Source organism: Rhinolophus sinicus, chromosome 8 (assembly GCF_057876585.1).
Source record: "Rhinolophus sinicus isolate RSI-liver-muscle chromosome 8, RSI-T2T, whole genome shotgun sequence".
Lineage (NCBI taxonomy): Eukaryota > Metazoa > Chordata > Mammalia > Chiroptera > Rhinolophidae > Rhinolophus > Rhinolophus sinicus.
Window position 1 is genome coordinate 3,858,259 of NC_142508.1, and position 18,134 is coordinate 3,876,392.

Sequence of the window (18,134 nt, forward strand, 5' to 3'; positions counted from 1 at the left end):
GACCCAACTTCAAAAAGTAACTTCCTGGAGGCCAGGGTAAGGGAGGGTGGAGGAAGGCAGGAGGAAGCCAGATCCTGATGGCCTCAGCTTCATGCTGCAGCAGCCTGGGCCTTTCCCCCCTCGGGATTGCCCAGGGCTGCAGCCTGAGGCTGTGCCCACTGGGAAGGGAGGGGGCAGAGTTCTGACTGCTCCTGAAAACCTCGGCATTAAAGGCCAAAGTGGCCGGAAACTTCTGTGTTTATAAAAAGCTTTTATCCCGGGAGCATCTTCCCTGGCACAGGCTGGGGCTGCTGCCTGCCCGCCTGCGGCTCACCCGCCAGTGCAGCTTTTAGGGCAGGTGTGGAGGGGGTGAGCCAAGTCTAGCTGAAATGGGTTCCTTGGGGCACAGCTCCTTGATGGGGCCAAAATGCGGCAGCCCTCACATCCCTGGGGGAGGTCCCTTTCCTGGGTCTGTCTTCTTACAAGTGGGTCTCAGGCCCTCCCCAGGCTCCAGGTATTTCCAGGGTTGGAGATGCAGGTCCCTTTCCTCGCTCCCTCTGACCTTGGACATCTGCCCATGGCCCTCTTGCCACAACTGGATTCAAAAGCTGGCTCTGTCATTTACAAGCTGCAAGCTGTGGGCACGGTTCTGAACTTCTTTTGAGCTCCAGTTTCTTCATCTATAATACGATAATATGAGGATGTCTATCTTATGGGATTGTCAGTATTTCATGAGATAAAGCATAGCAGGTGCTCACGTGGTACTTTCCTCTTCTTTAGCCCGCCCACTCCCCAGCCCCTTACTGCCCTCCCGGAAGTACCGACCCAGCAGGGTCCGCTGATACTTGGGAGAGTGATTCCCTAGGGATCCCCGGGGTAAGGAGTGCCCAGTGAGCATCCCCTCGTCTAGAGAGTGCAGGTCAGGAAGAGAAGCCATAGGAGCGGGTGCAAAGGGAAGGCTGGCCGCCATCTCTGGCCCTTCCCAGGCTCCCTCGCCAGGCCCAGTGTTTATCCCTCCGCCGCGGCTGCTAACACGCGTTGCTGACACCCGCCCAGGCTGGCCTCGGCCCCAGGCGCGGAGGGGGCAGCAGGCCGCTGGCAGCCTGCCCGGGGGAAGCCACATAGCCTGCCCACGGGCCGGGCGAGGGAGGGGGCACGCCGCACGCCCGGCCGAGCCACCTGTGTCAGGGCACAGCTGCATTCGCCCCCTGCTGGGGACCCCAGTGCCCGCCGTGCTTCCTGGGGTGGGGAGTCCCCAAGCAAGCGGCAGTGTGTGACAAGAGAATGTGGGGAAAGGCTGGGAGCCCCCGAGGCAGGGGACCCTGCTCACGTGCCCCCTCATCTCCACCCCCCAGGCCGCAAGTTCATCATCGCCAACGCTCGGGTGGAGAACTGCGCCGTCATCTACTGCAACGACGGCTTTTGCGAGCTGTGCGGCTACTCGCGGGCCGAGGTGATGCAGCGGCCCTGCACCTGCGACTTCCTGCATGGGCCGCGCACGCAGCGCCGCGCTGCCGCCCAGATCGCGCAGGCCCTGCTGGGCGCGGAGGAGCGCAAAGTGGAGATTGCCTTCTACCGGAAGGATGGTAGGCGGGGCCCCGGGCGGGCCACGACTGGGGGCGGGGCCACGGTGAGGGCGGGGCCTAGAGCGACCAGGGTTGGGGTTGGGGACCGTGGGATGGGGGCCGCAGAAGAATGGCTGGGACCTGGCAGAAGAATGGGCGGGTTCCTTGGGGGCGTGACTTCAGCTGGGGCCATTGCAGTGGGCCAGGTGGGAGGCGCGGGCTGAGCGTTGGTGCTGCAAGGCGGCCTGGGTCACTACCTCACTCTCTCTGGTGGGATGGTTTTCAGGGTGGCCAAGGGGCTGCTTGGCTGTGGGTCTGGCGCCTCTGGTTCCTTCCTCCGTGGGCAGATGTGGGCACGTTGAGCTAGGAGGGCTGGAGTTTGAAGGGGCAGCGATGGCAGGTGCGTGCGTGGACGGAGGTAATAGGTCAGGCTGGCGGATGAGCGTTGACCTCAGGCCACAGGCCACAAGCTACCCTAGGGCAGCCCCTGCCAGGTGTCTGGTCTGGTGAGTTGTCACCCAGGGTGAGGGTTGGGAAGACCAGAGAACTCTGGCTCACTCTCTGCTGTCCCTCTTCTGTCCCCTTTCTCTTCTGCACTTCAGCTGCATCTGGCATGAGGTGTGCACCTCTCCCCAGCCTCAGTTCCCTTTGTCTCATCTGTTGAGTGCCTCACCCTCCATCCTGCGCCAGGTGTCTCCGCTCAGCCACCGCCTCCTAGCGCAGCTGCTCTGGGCTTCCGGAGAGCGGATAAACAGAGCCCTGGCTGGACTGCTCCCACATCACGCCTGCCCTGATGGGATGGGCTCAGCTCAGGGAGTGCAGTGCAGCGCGCTGGGGAGGTGGCTCCAGAAGGTGCCACTAGACTGTCCACAGGTGCCCAAACCTTGCTGCTCACCAGTGTGTATCCGATGAGCATTTGCAGAAGCCAGGGTCTTGCAAATAGAGCAGCGATCAAGATAGATGAGGTTCCTGCCCACAGGGAGCTTACCTGCTGGAGACAGCGTGATCTGCCTCCCCTGGGGGGGGGGGTAGGCAAAGTGAGCCAGCAGCCCCGTGGCCTTGGCCCTGCCTCTTGGAACCAACCCTGTATGCTCAGAGTTGGCTGAGGCTGCCCTGTAAAGCCTTGTATTCCCCAATGGCCCTCCTTTTGTGGGGGTGCCCAGCCTGTGACATCACTGGGCAGCATTAGAGGGGGCCCTGTAGAAGAGGATTTACTCACAGCACATGGGGGTTCTGGCTAGGAGGCAGAGGCTGCAAGACTAGATGGAAACTCTAAAGGCAGGGCCTTCTGTCTGCTTTTTCATTGATGTTTCTCAGAACCTTAATCAAAGCAGATCTGCTATCTCTTTGCTTGGCCGTCTGGTACTAGCTAACATTGGTGGGTGGTTTCTATGAGCTGGACACTGGGCTAAATGTTCCACTTACATTATCTCATGGAATCTTCACAACAACCCTGGGAGGTAGATATAATTTTTTTCTCCATTTATGGATGAGGAAACAAGTTCAGGGAAATTAAGAAACTTTTCCAAAGTCACACAGCTAGTGAGTGGCAGAGCTGGGAGTGGAACCATGTCGGATCAGAGCCCTACCCACTCTGCTCTGCTGTCATATACTAAAAATGACACCAACCACTTACAGGGGTACCTATAGATGTGTGTCACTTTATGGACAATTTTATTTGGAAGTTGCAGACTATGGTGTGATGAACAGAATGTGAATACACTAAGTCCTGGGTTCAGGTCTAACACCAGGAATTATGTAATACAGGTGGTTACTGCCTTGAGCCTGTTTCTGCTTCTGGGCTAATGTGCTCACTCGGCCCCTTGGTGAGGGGCCCAAGTATTTCTGTCTTCGCTGTAGTGTGTGGGGAGCTAGCCCTCACCCCTGCCCAGGCTGGCTCCTCTGGGAGAGGATGGCCACGGGTCCCCTTCTGCAGAGGCACTATTATGGAATCTTGGTGACCTTGAGGGTCACTTAATCCAGCCCACTCGAGTTACAGATGGAGAAACTGAGAAGCAGAGGTCCAGTTACCAGCGAATCCGTGGAGGGAGTAGGACTAGAACCCAGGCCCCCTGCCCAGGTTCAAGCTCTTTGCCCCCTTCAGGTTACTCCTCCAAATAGGGCTGTGACCCAGAAAATCCTGTGCTGATCATCTCTGCTTGCCCCTTCTCTGCTCTTACCGAGTTTCCATGGGATCAGGTATCTCCTGTTGGGCCCTCAGGTCATGTGGGTCTCCCACTTGCCCTCACGCTGGAGGCCTCGAAGGCAGACAGATTTCCTCTACCTCCCCTCCCTCCGCCTTGAGGTGCTCAGTCCCTTGGGAAGATCCCAAGACGTGACCTGGGCTCTGTATGCATGTGTGCATGAGCTCGCACCTTTGTGCCTGGAGAGAGTATGGAGGCAGAGGTGTGGAATGTCAACGCCATGTCTTGTTTCTGTCCAGGCTTTTCTCAGGGTCTCTGCTTGGGCCCACCACGGGGGAGTGTGTCCCTGTTAGCCCCAGGGCGGTGGGTGGCTGGGCAGGAGGCGGGGCCTTGTGCTGGCAGGCGCCACTGTGGACAGCTGTGCTGTGTCGGTGCCTCTGGCCTAGCTCTGTGCAGCATCAGGGCCTGGAGCCAGACAGCTCCGTTACTCAGTGCTGGGACTGCTGGGAGGCAGGGAGGCTGGACGGGGGGGGGGGGGGGGGGGCTGCAGGGAGAGACAGAAGGTGCCAGGGACTCACTGGCTTTGTGTCCACGCCCCTAATGTCCAGCCCAGGGTTAAGGTGGTGTTGGGAGCAGAGCTGGACAGTGTGGGGCTGGCAAGTGGTAGCATGGCTGCAGGGCCCTGGGACTGTGCCTGGGCAGCAGGTGCTGGCATCCACCTGTATCTCCGCATGGCCGTCGGGGTGGCTGTGGGTGCCTTCGAGCACGCCTCCTCCTCGCTGGCTGCCTTCTTCTGCCAGGCCATATGGAGGTCCCCTGCTCTCCATCTCTTGTGGTCCCTCTGGTCTTTGTTTCCATCTCCCAGCCTGTCTGCCTGTGCCCATGGTCTCTGCTGCTTTTCTTCTCCCACAGCTCCCTCTCTGCCGCCTCTCTGTCCCCACAGTCTCTATCGCCTTCTCTCTACATCTGTCTCTCTCCTTCCTCCCACCGGCCCCCTTGAGCCTTTCTCTCTCTGGGCTCTGTCTGGCTCTCCATACCTCTTCCTGTCCTGGCTGGGTCTCCATGTCCCTGTGTCCCCTGGAGCCCGTGCGTGGGTGGGGATGGGGGTGTCTCTAGAGAAGAGTCTGTCAGCTTCTCTGTTCCAGCTGCAGGCTGGTTGCCATGGTAACAGGGTCAGAGGGCCCCCACTGCAACAGCTGAGCTGTGGGCTGGGGGAGGGGTGGGGACCAGCGGGCCATCGTGCATCCCGGTGTCCACAATGCCATGGGGAGCCAGAGCCCCAGAGGTAGCCCCACACCCACTGGTCTACGGTCCCCAGACTCAGACCCCAGCTTCCCCGGTGCTTGTGCAGGCACTTCTAGCACTAGTGACACTCTTATGGGCCTCTGATGACCCTCCACACACCCCAGGCCATTTCCCGATCTCCTCCCTGTCTTCTGAAGTAAGAGTCCTCGCTGTGACACTCCCACACGCCTCCTTCCACATGGCTGACCCTTCCCCAAGCTCAGACACCCACTCACCTCCGTCCTCTCCCGGCCCTGACCCTCAGGCCCTAGGCCGCCATCAGTCTGGGTTGCTGGTGAAGCAGCCCCTGCATATATTGAGTTGGGCAGGCGTGTCAGATGGAGGCTGGTATCTAGGTGTGTTCTTGAGATGGGAGCAGCCTGGCATCAACCCCAGAGGATGAGGTGACACACAGGGAGCATTTTTATTGAGATGCAAAAGCTATCAGCGGTCTCCCGCCACCTGGGGCCTCCTGCTTAGGGTCTGGGGCTGCATGGAGACAGGGCAGGTAAGAGCACCTGCAAGTGGCCGGGAGCTGGGCCCAGGGTCCTACCTCAGAGCCCAGCTCCTCTCCCACCCGGCACTTCTCCTCCAAGGCTCCAGGGAGGGGTCACTCCTGAGCAGGAGCAGGGTGATCTGGCCTGCTTGGGGACTTCCTGTCCCAGCCCCACCTTGGGGGCAAGGCAGACCTGCCAGGATTGAGGGTGTCAGCCACTGCTGGCCAACTCTGGGGTCTGGAGAGTGTCGGGAGGGTGGCTCCTCCATGTTGTGTCTGCTGTAGCCCCCAGAGAGGAGCTATGTAAATATTTGCACAGAACCGGCTGGGATGGGAGCAGAGTTTGATGGTGGCCTTGGGCTCTGGGGAGGGAGTCTGTGGGCAGCAGGAGGATGGCGTGGGTGTGTGTATGTGTGAGGCGGGCTGAGACTCAGCCTCTTTTCTGCTCAGAAGTGGCTTCCAGGGTAGTGTGACTTGAGCGGTTCCAAGAAAGCCCTTTCACGCTTAAACGTCTCTCCCGAGGGGGCCTAAAATGCCTCCATTAGGGAACCTTTCGTTTAGGTGGAGAATGAGCCTTTTTCTTTAAAAACACATTCTCTCGCATCACCCCTGCCCTGCAGGCAGGAAGGACGGCGGGGGGAGTTTAACAGCAACTTTCCTCCGTGACATGAGAGGAGGACCCTGGGGTCAGGGACAGAGGGGGAGATTGGAGGGACACCTGGGACAGGTGGTTGTTATGGGAGAGGCTCTGGATGAGCCACTGTCCCCATAAAGTCCCCTCCTGTCCTTAATCCAGGGCCCATAAAGATCTCCATGCTGTGATCTGTGGTTGACCTCGAAGGAACCTCTCTCTGATTTGGTGACGTGAAGCAGGCTAAGGCCGAGGCAAAGTCTTCTCCTTGGCCCACCATCTCCCTTGATCACGGTTCTGGATGGGGTGGCCATGTCCGAATTCTCCCACTAGACTGTAAGCTCTGTGAGGACAGGCAGCAGCCCGTATTGTTCTCTATTGTATCTGTGTGTCTAGTGTATAGTGGGAGCTCGTACATGTTTGCTGAATGAATGAAGGAATGAAGAGGTGGACAGCGTGCTGTGTTGCAGAAGCCCTATACTGGGTGTCAGGGACTTGGGAGTCATTTCTGGCTCAGTTTCAGAGTGGCTGTGTGACTTTGGGCAAGTCACTTTCCGTTTCTGAGCCTCAGTCTCTCCCTCTGTGAAAAGCCTTAAGAGTAATAGAATGCCAGGGCCGGGAGGGGTCTTAGAGGATGGGGAGGCTGTCAGGGCCAGAGGAAGGTGGGCCGGGGAGAGGTGGCCTGAGGTGGTCACTGAGAGAGCTGGGAATCCTGCTGTGTGTGGGAGGCATTGTGGGGTACAGGGAAGGCATCTGGGACTCCTAGCTTCCCCCTACTCAGAGATGGACAGAGGAGGCGTAGGTGGGGGTGCAGAGCTGGGGAGGGGCCGTGGCAGCTGCAGTGGCAGGCTCAGGGCACACTCCCTGTGAGTGCACTTCCAGTTTGCAAGCTGGGATGTGTGCTTTCTGGCAGGTGGTCCTCACGGCCCTCTCCATCTTTTCACAGGAAGGAAACTCTTCCTTAGAAAGGCTTGGGGCCTTGCCCATTTACCCAGCTGGTGGGTACCTGAGTGGAGCCTCAGATCCAGTTTCCTTCTTTCCACTCCAGAGCCCTGCTGGGCGTGGAATACCTCCACCCACAGGCTGTCTTGCCGCCGAGGGCCCCTTTGGGGTATAATGGCCTCAGGGCCCCAGGAAACGTGGGTTTTAGCTCAGTTCCCAGAGCCGCAATTCCTCATTTGCTAAGTGGGATCAAACACCTGTCTTCCCAGGTACTGCTGGGAGAGGTGCCGGAAATCAGGTGATAGATGCCAATAAGGCAGAGTCAAGTGCCAAGACTCATTTCGCTTGCCATTAGGCAGGGTGTCACCCAGGTGGCTGCAGGTCCTGGCCAATCGTGGGAAGTGAGCCTCCGCTGTAATGCTTCCCTCCTCGCCCTGTGTCCTGCTCACAATCCCTGATTGTTCCTCTCTCCCTGCCCAGGCTGCTGCTGGCCCCAGCTCCTGCCTCCCCCCCAAATCACGGAAACCATGATCTTTGTGTTATTGTTTTTTCCTTTCTCTTTCACTTGATGTTTTTTTTTCTTCTTTTTCTTTTTATCTCATTCTCCAGTCTCATTACCCTCCCCTTAGGCAACCATTCAAATGTACTTCCTGTGAATGTTTGCTTGCATATGTTCTTGCAAAATGTGTATTTTGTCTGGATGCATATAGGTTTAATTTATGTAAATGACACGCGCTATGTATTGTATTCTGGCCTTCACTTCCTTACACAGGCGTATGCCTTTAAGTCCATCCAGGTTGTTACTTGACATCGAGTCTGTAGCTTCACATTCTGTGGGGTATACCCACCTTATGTGCTCCCGGGGGAGGGGGGTCCTCCAGAGCATCTCCACAAATAATGCTGCAGTGAACATTCTCACCCATGGCCCCTTTGGGACTCATGTGACGGTATCTTTGGGATGCATCCCCACGGGTGAAATTGCTGGGTCACAGGGTCTGTGGATACATAATTCAACAAAGTTCTGTCCGAATGCACCAGTGTGGCTGCATCCGTCATCACTCACCTACACAGGACACCAGATTCCTGTTTCCCCCACATCTCTGCCACACCTGGCATTATCCACCTGTCTAATTTTTTGCCAGTCTAATAAGTGAAAGTGATATCTTGCTGCTTGAATTTGCATTTGATTTCACATGAGTCTGAGCGTCCATCTCTTAGGCTGGCTAGCCTGTCGGGTTTACTTTCCTATGAATCTCCGGCTCATATCCTTTGCTTACTTTTCTATTGAAGCCGCTGTCTTTTGTTCTTGTTGGTGTGCAGGAGTTACTTGTGTGTTCTAGAAATACAAATGCATACAGTCAAATGTACAATAGATATATTCTGGTTATTAATTCCTGTTGAATCAAGATATGGCAAATACCTTCTCCCATTCAGTCATCTGTTAAATTTATCCAACAAAGATGCTTAGTTTTGATACAAAACATGTATTGATTTTTAGCTTTGTTTGTGCTTTTGAAGTTTTGTTTAAGAAATTCTTCACCATCCAGAGGTGGCAAAGGTCTACATTTTCATCTATTAACTTAATTGTTTTACCTTTCTCAGTTGGGTCTTTAATCCATTCTGAGCCAACCTCTGTCTGGTGTCAAGTAGGGATCAAGTTGTATTTTTTTCCGTGTACTGAGCCAATTTTCCCAACACATCTAGTAAACAGCCTGTTCTTTTCCATTGATTTGTGGGGCCACCTGTATCACCGGTTAATTTCCCGTATATCCATGGGTCTGCCTTTGAACTCTCTGTTCTGTTCCCATCTTTATTTGTCCGTTCTTGCATCAAACCACATTAAAAAAACGATCACATTTCATATATCTTAGTATGTAAGGCAAGTCTTCCCTCTTTATTCTTCTTTTTAAAGGTTGAGATAGATATTGGAGGGCCTTCCTTTTTCTTTATAAACTTTAGAGAAAGTTTATCAAATTGCTGGAAAGAAAAACCCCATTAGAATCTTGACTGGAATTAGATTGGTTTTGTGGATTGATATCTTTATAACATTTGCTCCATCCAAGAGCCTGATTACCCTTCTATTTATCAGATTATTTCTGTATCCTTTATTAGTTTAAAGTTTTGTTTTGTATTTTTTCCCCCATACAGGCCTTGTGCATTCTTGGTCAATTTCTAAACATTTGATTGTTTTGTTGCTGTTATGAAAGAGGTCTTACTTTTGACCAGCAATTCTAATATATTTATGCTGGTGGAGAGAGATGCTGTCTGTTTGTGTGGGCCAATCTTGTATCAGGCAGCCTTGCTGAACTCTCATTAGTTCTAATAGTTTATCTGTTGATTTTGTTGATTCTCTAAGGAGATAACCCTAATGTCTGCACATAATGCCAGTTTTCTCTGTTTATATTTGTGTCATTGTCATGTGTTTTGATGTTTAAAAGTTCCCTCGGACTTTTCCGGAGGTTTTCACGTGTGCCTGTCTCTGTTGGAGTGTCCTGGTGCCCCGTGAGGTGGATGAGTCCCTCGGTTTAATGAGTGAGAAGCTGTGGCCAAAAGGTTGACCAATGGAGAGTGGGAATTAGGGTGGGGTGTTCTCAAGGTATCACCAGGCTGTCTGAGGTTTGCTGGGGGCCAAGATGGGGCACAGTTCTAGAAGCTTTCAGAGCCCTGGAGGAGGGCAGGGCCCCAGGTTGTTTGGTAGAGGTGGCTCTGTGGGGGTCGCAGTGAAGTGGTGTGAAGCTCAGAAATACCCACCTGTATTCCATGCTGACTGCTGACCGATTACACAGAACTTCAGCCAAAGATACCACCTGAATTCCTATAGTGGTTCCGACTGCTGTCTAGACTCAGGATAGGTTTGAAAGGGGCAGATTCTGTTGTGGAAGGACAGTTGGGGTCTCTGAGTCTCAAAGGGAGGATAGAAGGTGGGGAGATGGCCTTGAGTCCACGATCAGTCTTCAGAGTCCTACTTACCCAGTATTTCCCATGAAGCCAGCCTGACCCTGGCCCCAGGGCTCTGATTCTGGGGAGAGAGAAAGCTCACCCCAGAAGCCAGCATACAATTATCTCCTAAATTAGGGATATAGTTTTAGAAGAGTTCTCAGTGAGAAACATCTAGGTGGGCTGGATGGAGCCATCAAAAAAATCTTTATAGAGGGGTCCTGCGGGGCCTAGAAGGGTGGGCGGACTGGAGGGGAGGAGGGTGGGGGCCGTGGGGAGCAGGAGAACCGGGTGAGGCGGGGGCGCGCTGCAGGGGTGCTGAGTCCAGCCTCGTTGGGACTCAGTGTGTCTATGTGAGCAGCGGGGGGAGGCCTGGCTGGGAGGACAGGCTGAAGGGCCTGATATGATTGGGAATAGGGCATCCTGTTCTCCGCGGGGGACAGACTCCAGGAAGTCAGAGGAGAGAGGTGAAGTGTGGAGGCCTCCGGGAAGAGGGGATGAGAATGGATCCGTGAGCGTAGCTTTCTGCGCATAAGGATGGCCTTCCTTCATCTTTCCAGGGCTTCTGGGGAGCAGGGCTGGTGATACCCACTAGAGAGACCAGGAGGAGGCTGCATTCCTGAGAGGTTGAGTGGCACCCAGCAGACTGGTGCAGGGCTGGGCTGGGCCCCAGGGCTTTTCTACAGGGAGCATTTCTCTTGAGGCTGTTGCCGTGGTAGGAGTGGTGGGGGGAAGATGGCACAGGTGGGTTTGGGGGCGTCAGGATGACTGCGCATAGGCCCCGGAGGCCCTCTGTATGGCCCTCTATTAATAAATCCCTGGGAAGGTGTCAGGTTGGGAGGGTGGTGGAGGGTCCGTCTGGAGATGCCCCTTCTCCGTGAGCTGTGGTCTAGATAGTGATTTCCAGCACCTGCCCCACAGTGAGTGTTCCCCGGGGACGGCTGTATCACTCAGTCCCTGGAGGCAGGGGCAGAGGACGCTCTCTCTCTCTCTCTCTCTCTCTCTCTCTCTCTCACACACACACACACACACATACGCACACACACGCATGCACGCTTACTCACTCATTCACTGGCTGGCCTCTCAGACTCCCCCATTCTGTCCCCTGGGCCTTCAATGTCCCTGGCTTCCCTAGGCCCCTGGCTGCCCATGAGAGCAGTGTTAGCGACACGGTGGCCCCCGTCCAGGAGCGGCTCCTTCTGCATCTTCCTGTCGCCGCCACCAGGCTAAATATAACCTGACACTGCACAGCCCTGGGCTGCACGGAGACAGCCTCTCTGCCTGGGGGCGGACAGGGCCGACTGGGGCCCCAGCCTCCTGCCCTCAGAGTGACTTTGGGCCCAGCTCTTCCTGCTGGGAGTGAGGCAGGGAGGTGACCTGGGCTAGGATGGCTGCTTCCCCGAGGTCACCTTCCCTGCAGGGACCTGGCATCCTGCCTTGTTACAGCTCTGGATGCTTCCACAAGGCCATCTGTCATGTTATCTGGCACCCAGGGCAGGAATCACTTGTCCTGGTGGTACCCCCAGGGAGTCTGAAGCTCAGAGAGGTGGATGACCTGCCCACAGTCACACAGCAATTGACCAAGTGTCCTGATGGTCCAGCAGATCAGCTCTACTACCTGGGCTGCTCCCTCTTCCTGGGTTATTCTCGCTTCCTCCATCTCACCCAGGCTCCAAACTGGGGTCCTGTTGAGTTTGTGGCTCAGTGAGGGCAGGCGCCAGGCCCGTGTTGTTCATGCTGCCCCAAAGGCTTCACACGCATGCGCTCAGTGAGTACTCGTGGGGGAGGAAGCTTTCTCAAGGACACTCAGGGTCCCTGCCAGCCTCCCCCCATCCTGTGCTGCCCCGATGGATAAGGCCTACCCCCGCTAAAGCCGAGTGTGGCTCTTGCCTGGGGCCCAGCTGAGGCCAGGGGTGCCCAGAGGTGGGAAATCAGGTTTGGGACTATGGGTGGGGCCCCTGGATGGGTTGGGATGCTGGGCAGGGACAATGTCCCTGGGGGTACTGCTGGGCGTGGGTTGGCACCAGATGAAAGCAAGCCAGCGTTGTGTTCTGATGAACCATGGCATTCTCTGGGGTCAGGAGGAGCTGTGCCTGCTACAGCTGGAATGTGTCCAGGCCTGGTTCTCCCCCGGGGCCCCTCCTACTACCCCTCCCGCTCCCCTGCTGTGAGCTACATGACCTCTGTCTGTGTGTGACTGCATCTTCTTTCCTTGTTTCCATCCCCACAGGGACAGGGTGCCTAGAATCCCAGGAGGCAGGCAAAGGCTGGGCACCCAGCCTCCTGACCCAGAGCCAGGACTCTTCTGCTGGGGCTGGGGTTTGGGGTGTGTGAGTAGAGTGTTCTTCACATCAGCCACAGGAGCCAGGTGGCCCCAGGGGCCTTTGCATTGCTGAGACCCATCCACCCACCTCTCCCTCTCTTTCTTCTCCTATTATCAGGACCTCCCATGGGCCCAGTCTCTGCTTCACACATGTCATGTCATTCATTCCTCCAGCCTTGTGGGGTGGGAGTGACCTCCCCCATGCTACATACAAGCACCCTGGGGTTCGGGGAGAGGAGGTGACTTACCCAAGGTCATTCCGACACAATGAGCAGAGGCCACCTGACTCCGCAGCCCATGCTCTCCACTTTGTGTTGGGGAACCCCGCGGCCTTTCTACGGGCAGTGTGGGGGTTCTTCTGCTTTCTTCCATCCCTCCCTTACTTCCTGGAGAGCTCCCGGCACTGGCTGTCTCAGGAGTGTGGGCTGTGCCTGCCACAGAGTGGCTCTCCGAGGAACTGCAGCCTAGCGCCTACGAAGTCAGCCTCTGCTCCTCTGGGAGCCACTCTGGGGGCAGGGCAAGAGCAGAGGGAGAAGAATAGCAGAGTGATGAGGGGGCCTGGGCTTAGCAGGAGCAGGGCTGGTGGGGGGCGAGGCACTGCTGTGTGCGCAAGGGCCAGCTCAGGGCCCCCAGAAGCAACTTAGCCGCTGACTCCCAGCTTTTCTTTTCAGCTGTCCGCAGGCTGTGATTTTTTCTGCACTAGCTGTGCCCCACCCCGGGCTTGGCTGACCCTTAGCTGCCCTCGGGGATTTTCCCCCTCATAATCCCAGCCCGTGATGGGATGGGATCCCCTGGCAGGTCTGGCTGGAGGGCTGGGGGTGGGTGATGTGGCAGCTCACAGAAGATTCAGCCAACCTTACAGGATGGTGGGAGGCAGAGCCTCAGAGAGCCCTGGCTGACTCGGGCCACCCGCTTTCCTTCCTTCCATGTCCCCTTGAAAATAGCAGCTGGAGCCTCCTCCCCGCCCCTCCGCAGCCATCAGGCAGGGCTCCAGGTCACATTTTTGCAATATGCTGGGCTTTGACAGGGTTATTTGAAAGGAAAAATTCCTTGAATGTCACAAAGGGAGAGGGCCACGGGGGCTCTGTGTGTGAGTGTGTGTCGAGAGTCTGGGGTGAGCCTGAGCTGTCAGGCGGCTTCTACCTGGAGTCTTTGCAGCCTGCCCGGGGGTGTGATGCCAGGGTCCTGGGCAGTTCTGGCCTCTCCTGCTGAGAATCCTGAATGGAGTGGGCAGGAGGCTGAGGCCTCAAGTTCAGAATCCCAAGGCTGTTTGTTGTGGGCAGAATCCCCAGGCTGTCCTGAAGGGTTGGGCTTCTCCAGGGTCCAGACTCTGGACTTCCCTGGGACAAGTTTCCTGGTGAGGAATGAGGATCATGGGCTGGATCACTGGGGTTCACGGGGTGGGGGTTGGGGGTCTCCAGGGCTAAGGTTTCTTGGTCTGTGGCCTCTCCTTAGTCCCAAAGAGGGCCAGTCCCTGTGCAGGCCGTTGCCGGCCATCACCATATTAGGACATAAATTCTAGGCGGGCTGTCTGAGTGCCAAATGGTCTCCAGCTGGGCCCGGCCCCCTGCAGCTCCCAATACCACAGCCATGCTTCAGCTGGGCCATGTCAGAGGCCAGAGGTCAGGGGACAGGAGTGTCTGTTGGAGACCCACACAGAGTCCTCCAGCCCAGGTCCTGAGGGTTGAGCCGTGAGGGCCTGGGATACAGCGAGTGGAAAGGCTTTGGGCAGGGTGGAGAATTCCGGCCAGCCCCTCTCCTGCTCCAGCCCCCTCATTCCAGTGCCATCCTATTTCAGTTGGTTTCAGAAGATCTCCTCCTTCAGAAGATCAGCTATTAGAGTTGCTGGTCTATAGGAATCAGGGCCTTTGTACCTTATCTGCTCAGGCCATATCTAAAGTTGCTCAGGCACCCTCCCCCACCCTGGGCTTGGTGGCAGGCATCAAACACCATCCAGTGCCCCTCCAGCTTGCTGGCCTCTCCCTTGACTCGATTCACCACCGTCACCTCCTCTCTGCCACTCTCCATCCTGGGCCCCTCCCTCACTGTCAGCATTGTCCCATCACGACCTCCCCTGGTCAGGGCCTGCTCCCTGGTGTGTTGTTCTAGGTATTGGGCCCGTCAGAGGGGATGCAGACACTGGTGAGCTAGGCCCCTATAGTTCAGAGAAAACATGAGTAGGGGAAGTGAGAAAAGAAAGAAGTCTCTGTCCTGGGGAGAGAGGGACATGAGGGGCCTGCCTGGTCCCACAAGGTCAATAGAGAAGGAAGAACAGATGTTCACATGTGTGTCAGGGTCTCTTTGAGAAATCAGCAGCAGGGAGGGCGACTGGGTGTGCCCTCCCCCCTGGAATCAGCAGGGGGGAGTGTGCTGGGCAGGGAATAGGGGTAGACTGGGTGTATTTGGCCTGGTGGACTGTCCTCACCTGCTATGGGGCTCTGGTGACCAGACAGACAGACAGAGAGATTGGGAGAGAAAAGAAAGACAAGGCGAGACAGAGATGTAAGTAGGACCTAGAAGCAGTGCGTCTCAACTCCGGTGAAGGGTCACTTCCCTTTATTTCGAATATGTCACAGACCAAGGCCACTACCGTTGTGAAATACGAAATCACTTGCTTGGACATCATGGCAACGCCAAGTTGCTGTAAAGATTTTGAAACTTTTGCTGAACATATCTTGTTGCGTCCCCACAACTGGGGACGAATATAGACAGAGCAAAGATGGGCACAAGAAATCGCTAACCTGTGTATAGTGTTCATGGCATGCCAGGCATTGCCCTAGGTGCTTTGCATATGTTGACTTATTTAATCTTTGCAACTCATGAGAAAGGCATTATTATCGTTCCCATTTTATAGATGAGGAAAATGAGGCACCAGAAGGTTAAAACATTTAAGACTAATGCGTAAATGACTAAAGAACAGAGCTGGATTCTGAGCCCAGAGACCCTGGGCTTAAAGTCTGAGGGCATGACTACCACGCCACACTGCCTTACAGAGAGAAAGCAGGCACACACTGAGAGACTAGGGAAAATGAGATGACAAGGTGGAGGGAAAAAGGAGCAGTGTGAGGGAGAATGTGCATAGGAAGAGACAGCTCCAGAAGCGAGACAGGTGGGGAGAAAGGGAGAGCCTCGCCAGCAGCAAGCTGCAGCGGGCAGGTGCGGGGTGGAAGCTCAGTCTGGCAGCGTCTGGTGGGAGGACAGGTTGGGGCAGGAGACCCTGGCAGGGGGAGGTGGCACTGTGTGTGGGGCCGTGGGGGAGGCAGAAGGAGACAGGCCCCTTCAGGGTTCTGCCCTGCCCACAGAAGGCCTTGGTGCCCCAGTGGTTATGTCCCTATTCTGTAGGGAGCTGCTTCCTGTGCCTGGTGGACGTGGTGCCCGTGAAGAATGAGGATGGGGCTGTCATCATGTTCATCCTCAACTTCGAGGTGGTGACGGAGAAGGACATGGGGGGGTCCCCGGCCCGTGACACCAATCACCGCGGCCCCCCCACCGGCTGGTTGGCTCCAGGTAGGTGCAGCCGGGCTCTCAGGCTGGTGCAGGAAGGTAAGGTCTCCCTTCCCTGGGGCTATGAGGATACATACCATGTAGGAAGGGACGTGTGTGTGGGGGGTCCCTTCAGAGGTTGGCACCATGTACTGTGTGGCCTCCAGCAAGTCACACAACTCATTTAAGCCTGCATTTCCTCACGTCTAAAATGGGGCTAATGATACCCACCAGCATGCTTTTGAGAGTCACTGATGGTTTGTGTACAGTCCAGCGTGACATGCAGCTCAAGAAATAGTCGTTTGTCCTCGGAGCCTTGGCTAACACTGTATTCTAGACTTTTTGGGGGACTTGAGTTGTGTGCAGTGGAAGTGGGGGTGGAGGAGTGCACGGCTGTCAGCGCTCCGCTTCCCCTCTTTCCTCCACTGGGTGGCAGGGGCTCCAGCTCCAGGCTGTTGGTGTCCCCAGGCCACACACCTCCTCCTCCCCGCAGGTCGCGCCAAGACGTTCCGCCTGAAGCTGCCAGCTCTGCTGGCCTTGACAGCCCGCGAGTCATCGGTGCGGCCTGGCGGTGCGGGTGGTGCGGGCAGTTCAAGCGGTGCGTCCGCCCCCGGGGCCGGGGCCGGGGCCGTGGTGGTGGATGTGGACCTGACCCCCGCGGCGCCCAGCAGCGAGTCGCTGGCCCTGGACGAGGTGACGGCCATGGATAACCACGTGGCAGGGCTGGACGAGCGGCGTGCGTTGGTGGGCCCCAGCTCTCCGCCTGCCGGTGGACCCGGCCCACACTCGTCGCCCAGGGCGCACAGCTTGAACCCCGATGCCTCGGGCTCCAGCTGCAGCCTGGCCCGGACGCGCTCCCGAGAGAGCTGCGCCAGCGTTCGCCGAGCCTCTTCTGCCGACGACATCGAGGCCATGCGCACCGGGGCGCTGCCCCCGCCCCCGCGCCACGCCAGCACCGGTGAGGACACCCTCCTCCACCCGCCAGGCCTGCCCCATTCCAGAATCTCCGCTTCTCCTTCGGTCTCCGCCCCATCCTGGGTGCCTGGGAGATGGAAAGCCCATTAAGCACTTATTTAATCTCATTAAGTGGACTTTTACTCCATTAAATGTCCATTCATCCCATTACATTCTTCTACTCTCAGAGCCTTAGCGGGCTCGTGGAGCTGATACCCCAAGATGGCCTGGAGCAGGGAGGGCCGTCCCCAGTCTGTAGGGCCAGAAAGGCATCTGGGTCCCTGTCCCCACCTGGCCCTCTGGCTAGGCAGTGCTGGTGAACAGACCCTTACGGAGGTTCCTCTTCCTCTCATCTCATAGTTTTGTCGTGCTGTGCTTTCTTCAAGTGGGGAGGAGCCTGGCCTCACTTGTTTCTCAGTGCCTTTGCCCCTGTCTCCTGAGCTGGCCTCGATGGCACACTGACCCCCATGGCCTGGCTCCTGTAGGGCCTGGTCTCCACCTCAGTTCTGTGTCTGCCCCTGCCTGCCGCCCTGACCCCACTTTCCCCTCCACTCCAGCGGCCATGCACCCCCTGCCTGCCGCCCTGACCCCACTTTCCCCTCCACTCCAGGGGCCATGCACCCCCTGCGCAGCAGCCTGCTTAATTCTACGTCAGATTCGGACCTCGTGCGTTATCGCACCATTAGCAAGATTCCCCAAATCACCCTCAACTTTGTGGATCTCAAGGGCGACCCCTTCTTGGCTTCACCCACCAGTGACCGGGAGATCATAGCACCGAAGATAAAGGAGCGGACCCACAATGTCACTGAGAAGGTCACTCAGGTAGGTGCCCAGTTCCTGGCTCTCCCCTCAGCTTGGAGGAGCTTGAAATGGGTGGGAGTGGGCTTTGGCCAAAGGTGGGGTGGTGGAGGGGTCCAGTCAGTGAGGGCCTGTTGGCTGGGGTGGGGTTGGGAGGTTCCAGAACTGAGGTATGAGGACAGTTCGGGAGATCCAGGAGAAATGGAGACTGGAGGGGAGGTGGTCTCGGGATGGGGCAGGGACAGAGGACAGGTTGAGGGTCACAGGGAGGACAGTGCAGTTGAGGCTGGCCACCTGACTGGGTCAGGGTAGGCGGGAGAAAGTGGCCCCAGGGGCATAACAGGGTCTGCTCACAGTGTGGTGAGGAAAGTGCTGGGTGGCACATGACAGGAGGCTTTGAAATAGAGGGGACCACAGAGGTCAGGGTTGGGTGTCCTGATTCTTCCAGGCCAAGGTGATGAGCCAGGAAGAGGGTGGGGGCCTGGTGCGAGGGCCAGGCTGGCCTGGAGGTGCCTGCACATGCTCTCGAAGCATGTCGGGAGGATAGGTTTCCTGCCCGTATCAGGAGGGCAGGGTATGAGGGTGGGTGCATGGATAT

At 56.7% G+C, this 18,134-nt stretch overlaps 1 protein-coding gene across 4 annotated transcripts in view; it reads left to right on the forward strand.

Annotated features, from left to right (window-relative positions):
- KCNH2 (potassium voltage-gated channel subfamily H member 2) overlaps positions 1–18,134 on the forward strand; it is a 31,403-nt gene that overhangs the window by 1,900 nt on the left and 11,369 nt on the right. For 3 of the 4 annotated variants that reach the window (XM_074315133.2, XM_088799808.1, XM_019712830.3), the window contains exons 2-5: positions 1,335–1,565; positions 15,644–15,808; positions 16,278–16,742; positions 17,349–17,560. In XM_074315133.2, the coding sequence (XP_074171234.2) occupies positions 1,436–1,565; positions 15,644–15,808; positions 16,278–16,742; positions 17,349–17,560 (972 nt within the window). In that variant the 5' untranslated portion in view covers positions 1,335–1,435. Of the gene's footprint in view, positions 1–793; positions 856–1,334; positions 1,566–15,643; positions 15,809–16,277; positions 16,743–17,348; positions 17,561–18,134 lie in introns of those variants that run through there. The other variant, XM_019712831.3, reaches the window with a different exon arrangement.